Source organism: Rana temporaria, chromosome 9 (assembly GCF_905171775.1).
Source record: "Rana temporaria chromosome 9, aRanTem1.1, whole genome shotgun sequence".
NCBI classification, from domain to species: Eukaryota; Metazoa; Chordata; class Amphibia; order Anura; family Ranidae; genus Rana; species Rana temporaria.
The window spans coordinates 38,222,806-38,235,611 of NC_053497.1; the positions used below are offsets into that span (position 1 = coordinate 38,222,806).

Here is a 12,806-nt window from a genome sequence, read left to right on the forward strand (position 1 = left end):
CAGAGCTTACCCAAGTTGATGTCACTGCTACCCCAATGTGACATTGTTTGGGCCCTGGCATTTGCCGTGGGGGAGGTCAAGACCTAGAAGCCCATTAGAACAACAGGCTCCAATGAAGTGGGGAGGCAGCGAGTACAAACATAAAAAGTGTAGCGCATTCAACAAATAAATTAACACCAAATTAAGTGAATAATAGTGTGCATCAGTGAAAAAAACAATACCAATAATGGATAATAAGAGACACTGAATAATAAAAATCAAAGTCCCTGGTGAATGAGGATAATGATCAAAAAGTTCAATGTGAGTAAAAATGGTGGTAATCCCAATGATCTGGAATGAATAAAGTGCAATAAAGAAATCCACCACCGACCAATGAAGAAAAGGCTTACCAGAAGCAGTGAACCCTAATGAACATAAGTTCAGAGGGTCAACTGAGCAGGATGTAAACCACTGAAAACTGCATCCTCAGCTGCAGTTCTCAGGAAAACGACTCACATACAGATGATTGTTCAAATAGATAAGGTGCTGTACTGGGCAGTGAAAATGGAGATGTGTTTGGGATAGGCATGTGCATTTCGTTTCGTTCCGAATCGAAATTCGGACAAATTTTTCATTATTCGGACATTCGGATGCATACGAATTCCCGAATTGCAATATTAATGAATTTACCGAATCCGAACGAACGTTTTCGATTCCGAATCGAAAACCCGCGGACGAAATTCGATCGGAATTCAAATTTTTTTTTTTTCGAATTCCGATCGAATTTCGTCCGCGGGTTTTCGATTTGGAATTCGAAAAAAAAAAATATTTTTTTTTTTTGGAATTCCGATCGAATTTCGTCCGTGGGTTTTCGATTTGGAATTCGATTTTTTTTTTTTTTTTTTTGGAATTCCGATCGAATTTCGAAATTATATTCGAAAAGAGACTATTTGATTTTCCGAAATTCGGTCGAAAACGAACGAATTCCGAAAACGGTCTAAATATTTTCGAATTCGACCTGATTTTTCGAAATTCGGTCGAAAACGAACGAGTTCCGAAAACGAATTTAACACATGTAACGAACCTAACTTAACGAAATTAATTAAATAACGAATTAAAACGAAACGAAACTAAATTTTCCCTTTTGCACATGCCTAGTTTGGGAGGCAGTGAGTAGACATGTGCAATCTGATTTGGTCCAAATACAAACTTGGCCAAATTTTTGGTTCCTCAGAGCTTCGCATGTATCCAAGGGCCAGATTCACGTAGAATCGTGGCGGCGTAACGTATCGTAGATACGTTACACCGCCGCAAGTTTTCATCGCAAGTGCCTGATTCACCAAGCACTTGCGTGAAAACTTACACCGGCGGCCTCCGGCCTAAGCCTGCGTAATTCAAAGGGGCGTGTGCCATTTAAATTAGGCGCGCTCCCGCGCCGGACCTGCTGCACATGCCCTGTTTTGAAATTCCCACCGTGCTTTGCACGAAGTGACGTAATTTTTTCGAACGGCGACGTGCGTAGCGTACTTTCGTATTCCCGGACGTCTTACGCAAGAAGAAAAAAAATTTAAATTTCGACGCGGGATTGACGGCCATACTTTATACAGCACATACGTGTGCTATGTAAAGTTAGGGCAGGTAAAACGACGACTAAAATTGCGTCGGGAAACTAGACTAGCGACGACGTACCGAACGCGAAAAACTGCCGTGGATCGCCGTAACTGCTAATTTGCATACCCGACGCTGGAATACGACACGAACTCCACCCAGCGGCGGCCGCGGTATTGCATCCTAAGATCCGACAGTGTAAAACAATTACACCTGTCGGATCTAAGGGCTATCTATGCGTAACTGATTCTATGAATCAGTCGCATAGATTCTCTGAGAGATACGACGGAGTATCTGAGATACTCCGTCGTATCTCCGCTGTGAATCTGGCCCCAAATCTCCAAATGAAATAGTAATGAATAGTTACGAATTTCATTCAAATCCTCATTCAAAATTTCAGAGCGATTAGAATTCGGATCGGTCGAAAATGATCGACCAATCTGAATTCTGTATGAAGAAATCACCCAAAGCACCTTGTCCCCATGTTGATGGGGACAAAGGCCTCTTGCTGAAAGCCCTGGGCTGTTGTCGTCGGGGTCTGCAGGAGGGGGGCTTCCAGATCCCCCCATGTGAATGGGTATCGGAAGCGACTTCAGGCTGCGAGCTTGTTGCTTGTTTTTATGTTTTTTTGTTTGTACCCGCTTTTATGTGAGTACCGCAACTTGGCTGAGATTTAAATAAACTATTAGTGTGACCTACTTCACTATAGGAATCCCCCGTTCTTTCTTTGTAAATGATTTGGTGTGCTTATCTGTGGAGGATTTCCATTGCCACCTGATCGATATAAAGAACATACAGTATATCCCAGTGAGGAGCAAATACCAGGACACTACACCGCCATCTATAGGACACATCTAGGGTGACCTGTTACAGTACCCAAGAGTACCACTGGCTAATTTCACGCTGTAACCTTACAGCAGTGAGTTAAAGAGCCATTTCACTCTGAGGTTTGCTCACACCAAAGAAGGAACACCATCTACAGTACCTGTCGCCGAGAATGTGTTTCCAGCACGACAGCATTGCGCTGATTCTCTGCGACAGGGTGCTGACATCTCGTACTCGCTGGAATAGGAAAAGCACATTCCAGCGAGCACGACATAGAAGTGACGGGGATCCGACTTGGATTCCCGCCAACTCTAGCCGCGGCGTTTGGTATGAATCATGAGGGGAAACTCCACGCCAAATTTTAAATAAAAAAACGGCATGGGTTCCCCCCCAGGGGCATACCAGACCCGTATCCAAGCACGCCGCCCAGCTGGTCAGGAAAGGAGTGGGGACGAGCAAGTGCCCCCCTGCTGAGCCGTACCAGGCCGCATGCCCTCAACATGGGGGGTGGGTGCTCTGAGGCAGGGGGGCACCCTGCGGGCCCCCCCACCCCAAAGTACCCTGTCCCCATGTTGATAAGGACAGGGCCTCTTCCCAACAACCCTGACCATTGGTTGTCGGTGGTAGGGGGCTTATCGGAAACTGGGAGCACCCTTTAATAAGGGGGCCCCCAGATACCGTCCCCCACCCTAGGTGAATGAGTATGGGGTACATCGTACCCCTACCCATTCACCTAGTGGAAAAGTGTCAATAAAATAAACACACAACACAGGGTTTTAAAATAATTTATTAGTCAGCTCCGGGGGTCTTCTCCGCTCTCCGGGGGTCTTCTTCTGACTTCAGGGGTCTTCTTCCATCTTCTCCGCTCTCCTGCGTCGTCACAGCGCTCCCCGGTTCTTCTCCCGCTCGCTCTCCGGTGCCTTCTTTGGGGCAGGCCGCCACTATCTTCTTTGAAGCTCTCTTACTAGCGGCGGCCAGCCCGGTCTTCTTTGCCGCCTTCTGCCTTCTTCTTTTCTTCCAATGTTGACTCGACGCTCCCTCCCGCTGTAATGCCGGGTGTGCGGTGCGTGGCGATTTATATAGGCCTCTTATGACGTCACAGTCCCAGCATGCTTCGGGACCCACAGTGCGGTGCCAACTTTCTGGCGGGCTCTGCACGTGTACTGTGCAAGCACGCCGGAGCTCATCCTTAGTCTGGAGTATATAGATCAAGTATACTCTGCAGGGTTTTGCATTGAAACCAAACAGCTTCCATGTTTTTTGTCAAAGATTGATTGAACAAGCTGAAGTTAGAAGCTCATTGGTAAAAGCTGTATTCGATTTTGCACTCTTCAGTTTTAGTAAATCAACTTCATTGTGTCTTTGAAATAATAATCTTATTATTAAATTAGATTAGTGTACAAATTCAATACCTTTTCCATCTTGATCAGGAAGCAATCTACAAAATGTCTTGGCTTGCTGAGATCCAAAGTCTGCTGGCAGGATTTCACTAGTTCAGCAACAAATTCAACCATTTCTATTGAAAGTGAGACTACCTGGTGGTGAGGTCCGGGAACGTAGCTCATTAGTGTTGGGAAAGTGCTCTGAACCTGCATGAACATAAAACAAGTATTAATTAAAGGTTCACAACCTCATTCATGCAGCTAGTTGGTAGTGTGCAGTGCATTTGTTGGTAGCACAATGATCTTACAGGGCAGGGAGCCTGACCTCAATTCTTATCAGAGGCTGTGTTCTTCTTACAGGTGAAACTCCAAAAATTTGAATATCGTGCAAAAGTTCATTTCACTAATGCAACTTAAAAGGTGACACAAATATATGAGATAGTTCAAGCTGTGATTTGTCATAATTGTGATGATTATGGCTTGTAGCTCATGAAAACCCCAAATCCACAATCAGAAAATTAGAATATTACATGCAATCAATAAAACAAGGATTGTACATAGAACAATATCGGACCTCTGAAAAGTAGAAGCATGCATATGTGCTCAGTACTTCTGCATTGTTCGGTCTCATGTCTCTCAACTTGGCAATGCCCCATAGATTCTCTATGGGGTTCAGGTCAGGCAAGTTTGCTGGCCAATCCAGCACAGAAATCCCATGGTCATTGAACCAGGTTTTGCTGCTTTTGGCAGTGTGGGCAGGTGCCAAGTCCTGCTGGAAAATGAAGTCCGCATCCCCATAGAGCTCGTCTGCGGAAGGAAGCATGAAGAGCTCCCAAATCTCCTGGTAAATGGCTGTGGTGACCCCGGACTTACTGAAGCACAGTGGACCAACACCAGCAGATGACATGGCTCCCCCAAATCTGGAAACTTCACACTGGACTTCGAGCATCTTGCAGTGTGTGCCTCTCCATTCTAACATCATACTCTGGGTCCTTGGTTTCCGAATGTGATGCAAAATTTGCTTTAATCAGAAAAGAGGACTTTGGACCACTGAGCAACAGACCAGGTGTGTTTTTCTTTAGCCCAGGTAAGACGCTTCAGACGTTGTTTGTTCAGGAGTGGCTTGACAAGAGGAATACGACATTTGAAGCCCTTGTCCAGGATCCGTCTGTGTGTGGTGGCTCTTGATGCACTGACTCCAGCCTCAGTCCACTTCTTGTGAAAGTACCCAACATTTTTGAATGGCCTTTGCCTGACAATCCTCTCCAGGCTGCGGTCATCCCTGCTGCTTGTGCATCTTTTTTCTTCCACACTTTTCCCTTCCACATAACTTTATTTTAATGTGCTTTGATACAGCACTTTGGGAACATCCAACTACTTTTCAATTACCTTTTGAGGCTTACCCTCCTTATGGAGGGTGTCAACGATAGTTTTCTGCACAACTGTCAGGTCAGCAGTCTTTCCCATGATTGTGATTCCTACTGAACCAAACTGAGTGACCATTTCAAGGCTCAGGAACCCTTTGCAGGTGTTATAGCTTAATGAGCTGATTAAAGTTGGACACTTTGAGCCTAGAATATTTCACCTTTTCACAATATTCTATTTTTCTGAGATTGTGGATTTGGGGTTTTCATGTGCTGTAAGCCATAATCATCATAATTATGACAAATCACAGCTTGAAATATATTGATTTGCATGTAATAAGTCTATCTCATATATTAGTTTCACCTTTTAATTTGCATTAGTGAAAAAAAATGAACTTTTGCACGATATTCAAATTTTTTGAGATTAACCTGTATATTGAATTGATTTTCTTCTGGTCATTGTATTTTCTTTTCAAAATCAAATACATACTGTGAGATGCCCTGTCATTGTGAGAATATAGGAAAATATGACACAGGATTTGCATTTAGAGTAAATGCGACGTTCCAGACTAGTGTTTCTGGGCAGAGAAAGCTATGTATTTGGCTTTCTCTAGATTTTGTCGTTTTGGATCGGAAAATTCAATCCTGTGTCTGGGTTTTGTTAGAAGCCTGCGACCTAGCTGAGTATTCAGCTGTGCAGGGTCTTAATATACTCAGGTCTGAGGATAGCTCAGAGCTAACAGTTTGGAGAGCGCTCCCAGTGGGAGACAGAAGGTCTCACCCAGGGGTCAGGGGGCCCTCACCCCAAGGCCACAAGCTAGAGGGTCTTGCTAAGGGATCAGAGGTGTCCACCCAGAAGCCAAGTCATAAAGGGTCTCCATCTAGGAGTCAGGTTGGCTCCTAATAGGGTTTCAGGAGAACCCCAATCCATAGGCCAGAGGTGGACCATGCAGCAGAGCACTGCAACTTAAGGCTAGAGAGTCAAGGATCCAGGAGAGCTGGAAAACACAGTCAGATAGACTGGTAAGAAGTGTAGGGTGGTACTGCAGTTGAAGCTGAGTGAGCTTATGAGCCAGGTGGCTTGGCATTTTCCAGTTTTTGTATTCTGCTGAAGCTGGAGAAGATCCCCTGCATGGGAAACTTTGTTGGACTGTTTTGCTTTCTGCCATTTTTAATAAAAGTGAGCTAACCATGCCCTTACCTACCACGAGAGCTAACTATCCAATGTCACAATACATCAGTTAATTATCTTTGACCCAGATAAGTCCTAAGGCCCCATTGATCCTTGAGCGATTGGAGTCATGATTTAAAAGTGTTTTATTGCCTAAAAAAGGACCAAAGACACCCAATGCAAGTGTGAATGGGCCTAAAGTGTGCATGTGTATGCCTATAGTAGAATCTACTGTAAGCAATATTTGAGAAGGAAATTATATAAATGGTTTGGTGGCTTCTTCTAAATATTTGTAAATCAGAGGATACAGAAATTATTACAATTATTCATAAAACTAAAAAGGATTTCACCTTCAATGACCCCAGCATTTATTGTTAGTTTTATACATAATTAGAAGGAAGGCATAATCCTTTTTTAAGGGCATCATCTTGAGTCAGGATCAACTTTCTGGAGTGAGGTGCCATTATGTACATCTGTGCAGTTCTTGGTTGTGGTAACAATTTTCTGATACAGATCAGCACCCTTCTGCGGCCTCTTATTTTGTGACTGGCTACAAAGTTATAATTTTTAAAGTCAAAGAAAAATTAATGGTGCCACAACCCCCCCCCCCCTCCCAAGCAAGCCCCTCATATGCTGAAATTAGGGATGAGCTGAACACCCCCCGTTCGGTTAGCACCAGAACCTTCGAACGGACCGACCGTTCGGGCGAACATTTAGAACCCCATTGACGTCTATGGGACTCGAACGTTCGAATTCAAAAGTGCTGATTTTAAAGCCTAATATGCATTTTATTGTCGTAAAACAGGTTTGAGAACCCGGGCCTTTGCCCCAGGGAACATGTATCAATGGAAAACAAGTTTTAAAAACGGTCGTTTTTTCTGGAGCAGCGATTTTAATGATGCTTAAAGTGAACAAAAATATATATGAAAAATTCCTTTAAATATCGTACCTGCTGGGTGTCTATAGTATGCCTGTGAAGTGGCACATGTTTAGAACTGTCCCTGCACAAAATGAGATAACTATAAGAAAAATGTAATTTAAAACTGCTTGCGGCTTTGGGTGTACGTTTATCAAACAGAGAAGAGCTGAGATCCTGATTATCACGGCTAAACTCTCAGGTGTGCCAGTTTATGAAGCCGAGATGAGGAGTGGAGAACATGTTCTTCACTTCTCATCACAAGACACGCCCTTCTATCATTCACTTTTACACAGATGACCAGTTTATGAAAGTGAGATCTGAGGATCTCACTGGCTATCTCTGTAAAATATCTCCTTCCAGATTCTCCAGCCCAGAGGTGGAGAATATGGGTGAGAAGCTGCTGTGATGTGAAGAAGGAGGTTTCTTTCCTCCTAATATCAGCAAAAGCAAGATTAATAGAAATAATAACTATATATGTTTATTATATATTGTGACAGGAAGTCAGGTAAATCTGTGGGTGTTGTCACAGACATGACATACATTTCTGCCTTGTTTAGACAATACACCAATTGTTATTAGGCGTCGGCTGAAATGTAGCCAGAAATGGTCTAAGGGCGTTGGAAGACTTCAGCTGTTCAGAATGAGGCAATTAAGGCCTCTATAAGTAGTCCAGAGGATCACCACTGAGTTGCTGCATGCTGAGGCTTTCTGAGTGAAAGAGCAGTACTAAAAGTCTTCTGAGGAGGTAAGGAGAGGATTGATTTTTCTGTGTGATAAAAATCAAAAGACTATTGTTTTTCTGCTGTATGAACAGCACTGTCTGCCCAGCACTAGGCTGAGCCAGACTCCATAGATAGGTTCCTGTGTGGAAGGTAGACGCCCAAGGTGGCTAGGGTTTATTTTATGTTTGATTTTGTTTATGCTGTTTGGATGCTTGCACGATCGAAGAATAAACCAAAATCTTTGTTTTCAACCGTCTTCGACTGCCAGTCTGTATAAATTCAGTGTGTGGTGAACCCATCCAGGGGGTCACACACCCCGCTACCAGGCAAACCCCTCACAATATATATATATATATATATATATATATATATATATATATATATATATATATATATATATATATATATATTACACACACATATAGTTATGATGTATTTTCTTTTCGGACCCATTCACATCTGAGCAATGCAGAATTATGCAATTATTTCCACGATTCCAAATTGTTCTAAAATTCTGTCAAAATACGCAATGCGTTTTTGGGTGCCATTCATTCTAAATGGCACCCCAACTGCAGTTAGAAAACATGCATTTTGACACACATTTTGTCATTTGACAAATACTCTAGCAACTTGCCAAAATGCGCATTGAAAACATGCACAATGCTCCATGCCCAAAAAAAATAAAATTTGGCTTTTTGGGCCTTTTTTATGTGCATTTTGGTACTGTTTTTTTTATTTCAAATATTTTTTATTGAAATTTCAAAGTACAGTGTTACAAGTACAATAACAAAGTATAAAATACGTTATAGAAATGGCAACGTACCTACAATGAGCAGTAGACGGGTATTGAGCGCGCACCACCCAAGGTACGCCCGGTCTGATTCGGTACAACAATAGTAGCATAGAAAAGAACATAAACCAAACCAGAAGAAGGTCTCGGTATTAACATAGTGTGTGTTGTGTCAAGAGCATAAAAAAGAGGGGGGGGGGCAGGGGAGATAAGGAGTGGGTGAGTACAGGGCAAAAAAGGGTGGGGAGGAGGGGGGGAGAGCACCAGTAAGGATCTCAGCATGGAACAAAGGTGTATCACTTTGTGTATGTGTTCGTGTACCAAAGGGTCCAAGGATTCCAGAGGGCGAGCAGCTTAGAATAATTGGATTTCCCCCGAGCTAAGATAGTTTACATTTTGGTACTGTTTTGATACACTTTTTGCTGCTTTTTTCAACAAACATTTTGACTTGTTTTTTAAAATGCATTTTAGCAAATATTTATGTACATTTTGGTGCTTTTAAAAAAAAAAAATTGGGCTAATTTCTTTACCTGCGTTTTGGAGTGTGTTACAAAAACACATGCAAAATGCATGATATGCTTGCGGTGTCATCAATTGTTAATGGCATCCCAAAAGTGGCTAGCAAATGTGCGGTTTGCCAAAATAAGCATAAAAAGCAAATCAAAATGTACGTTAAAAAGGTGTCAAACTATATGCTAAAAGAAGCGCCAAAGTGTGCATTACAAACCACACCAAAATGCATCTTAAAATAACCTGTGCCAAAATGTGTACTAAAGGTCCAAAATGTGTGCTAAAGGGCCAAAATGTGTGTTTAAAAAAAGCGTCAAAATGCACAATAAAAAACCTACGGCCAGATGTGTGTTAAAAAAATACGGCATGTTAAAAAAAAATCCCCAAATATGCATAAATAATGTCAAAATTAGCAATTAAAAAAGGGCCAAAACACATATTTAAGGAATGTGCCAAAATGTGTGTAAAAAGCGCTTATTATTTTCATGTAATAGCACGGCCTTTTTAACTTTGGTTTCACTTTTAAAACTCAGCTGCTCTGTAATCACACAAGTTTCTCAGGAGATCACAGGCAGCCCCTCCCCCTTCTACTCAGATCTCAGGTGTTCTCAGAGGAAAAACTTCTCCTCTCATCTCCTTCTGAGAACAAATGTTCTCCACTTAAATAAACAGGGTGCCAGAGGAGAAGATTTTTTTCCGAGAACTGCTGAGAACTGAAATTAGATAAATTATCACCGTTTGATAAACGTACACCAGATATAGCCTGTGAGATCCTCAGATCTCACCTTCATAAACTGGTCATCTGTGTAAAAGTGAATGACAGAAGGGTGTGTCTTGTGATGAGAAGTGAAAAACATGTTCTCCACTCCTCATCTCAGCTTCATAAACTGGTACACCTGAGAGATCAGCCGTGATCATCAGGATCTCAGCTCTTCTCTGTTTGATAAACGTACACCTTAGTGCCATACTGTGCGCATACGGTAATATATATATATATATATATATATATATATATATTGTTATGTGTATCCAGCACATTAACTAACATCCATAGGATTAATACAGCATTAGATTCTTGCGCCTTCTTACTTGTATAAGCTGAAGTTTTCTCTCCAGGGCTTAGAAATGCAGCCACTGGTCTTCAGGACTACATGTCCCATGGTACACTAGTCCTGACTGCCCATTGGTCCTTTTCTGCAGCCAATGGAGAGACAAGAGGAAGAATCGATGTGTGGTAAGCAGGGATTATACAGATCCTGCTGTCTGATGTTGTTTCCCGCGCTGGTGATAGAGGAGGGGGGGAGAGGGAGAAGGAAAAGAGCCCACGGCTGCGTCCTTTACTGCAGCACAACCTCTTCTGCCCCCCACTGGAGAGAGTGGGAATACAGTTGTGTCAGGTAGCACTCGCTACATGTTTATTGTGACAAATTAGGTATATATTCATTGGATATGTAGAGTTACTGAAAGGTCCACTTTAATGACTGTGTTTACCTGACCCCAGGAAGAGCTGGTAATTCTAAATACTTCCTCCGTGATAAAAAGAAGTTTTTTGAATCTCTTGTCTGTATAGTCATAACGATCTCCAAACAAGATGGAACAGAGAATATTGGAAGAAGCTCCCATAAATGTCTTTGAAGGGTCCAAAGGGTGTCCTGAAAGAAACAAAATGTTCTTGTTACATTATCAGCCCAAAGAAGCATTGCAGTCTTAAAGGCATTGCAAACCTTCCTACCTGCACCTTGTGTTTTTCACCTGTATAAGATGCCACTCTTAAATTACTGTAAAAAAAGGTGCCACATCCCTAAATGTGTCAATACAGTATATTGAAGACAAATTAGTCTTATGCCGCGTACACACGACCGTTTTTCATGACGTGAAAAATGCAATTTTTTAAAATGGTCATTAAAAACGATCGTGTTTATGCTCCAGAGCATTTTTCTCAACGTGAAAAATGGGCATTAAAAATTAAGAACATGCTCTAATTTTTTGCGTCGTTTTTCACATCTTGAAAAACGGTCGTGTGTAGGCTTTAACGACTTGAAAAAAAAAAACACATGCTCAGAAGCAAGTTATGAGACGGGAGCGCTCGTTCTGGTAAAACTAGCATTTGTAATGGAGATAGCACATTCGTCACGCTGTAACAGACTGAAAAGCACAAAGACTGAAAAGCGCGAATCGTCTCTCGCCAAACTTTTACTAACACGAAATCAGCAAAAGCAGCCCAAAGGGTGGCGCCATTTGAATGGAACTTCCCCTTTATAGTGCCGTCGTACGTGTTGTACGTCACCGCGCTTTGCTCGAGCATTTTTTTTTTCACGATCGTATGCAAAGCAGGCTTGACAAGAATCACATAGAAAAAAACTTCGTTTTTTTCTAGGACATTAAAAATGGTCGTGTGTACGCACCTTGAGATGGGACTTTGGAGACACAACAATTCCAATAAGAACTTTACATTTTATAATCCATAATAGACAAAATACAAAGGGCCAGATTCACATAGAAGAGCGGCGGCGTAACGTATCGTAGATACGTTACACCGCCGCAATTTTTCAGTGCCTGATTCACCAAGCACTTGCGATGAAAACCTACGCCGGCGGCCTATGGCGCAAGGCGGGCCAATTCAAATGGGCGTGTGCCATTTAAATTAGGCGCGCTCCAGCGCCGGACCTACCGCGCATGCTCCGTTTCCGAACTCCCGCCGTGCTTTGCGCGAAGTGACGGAATTTTTTCGACCGGCGACGCGCGTAGCGTAATTCCGTATTCCCGGACGGCACACGCCCATTTGAATTGGCCCGCCTTGCGCCGGAGCCCGCCGGCGTAGGTTTTCATCGCAAGTGCTTGGTGAATCAGGCACTTGCGATGAAAAATTGCGGCGGTGTAACGTATCTACGATACGTTACGCCGCCGCTCTTCTATGTGAATCTGGCCCTTTGTATACGATTGCTGTGTAAAGTTAAGGCACCAAAAAAAACGACTAACTTTGCGACGGGAAACTAGACTAGCGGCGACGTAGCGATGTTGCAGAGAGCATTCCCCATGACTGAGGGCCCTCGTCTGTGTGATAACGACTGGGTTTTTCAACAGGACAACGCTACAGTACACAATGCCTGCAGGACAAGGGACTTCTTCCGGGAGAATAACATCACTCTTTTGGCCCATCCTGCGTGTTCCCCTGATCTGAATCCAATTGAGAACCTTTGGGGATGGATGGCAAGGGAAGTTTACCAAAATGCACAACAGTTCCAGACAGTAGATGGCCTTCGTGTGGCTGTCTTCACCACTTGGAGAAATGTTCCCACTCACCTCATGGAAACGCTTGCATCAAGCATGCCGAAACTAATTTTTGAAGTGATCAACAATAACGGCGGAGATACTCATTACTGAGTTCATGTTTGGAAGTTGGATTTCTGTTTTGGGGGTTTGAGTTTTTTTTTTGGAGATGTGGTCCTAAACTTTTGATCAGCTGAAAAACAGCCTGTTTCAGTTTATTCGTTATTTTCAATTAATTGAATGCTCAAAAAATGTTTTGTCTCACT

The 12,806-nt window shown here is 42.8% G+C and overlaps 1 protein-coding gene across 1 annotated transcript in view; it reads right to left on the bottom strand.

Annotated features, from left to right (window-relative positions):
* LOC120913337 (cytochrome P450 2G1-like) overlaps positions 1–12,806 on the bottom strand; it is a 75,859-nt gene that overhangs the window by 13,735 nt on the left and 49,318 nt on the right. The window contains exons 4-5 of the mRNA XM_040323207.1: positions 10,762–10,922; positions 3,825–4,001 (exon numbers count right to left, since the gene is read on the bottom strand). Coding sequence (XP_040179141.1) covers positions 3,825–4,001; positions 10,762–10,922 — 338 coding nt within the window. The remainder of the gene's footprint in view (positions 1–3,824; positions 4,002–10,761; positions 10,923–12,806) is intronic.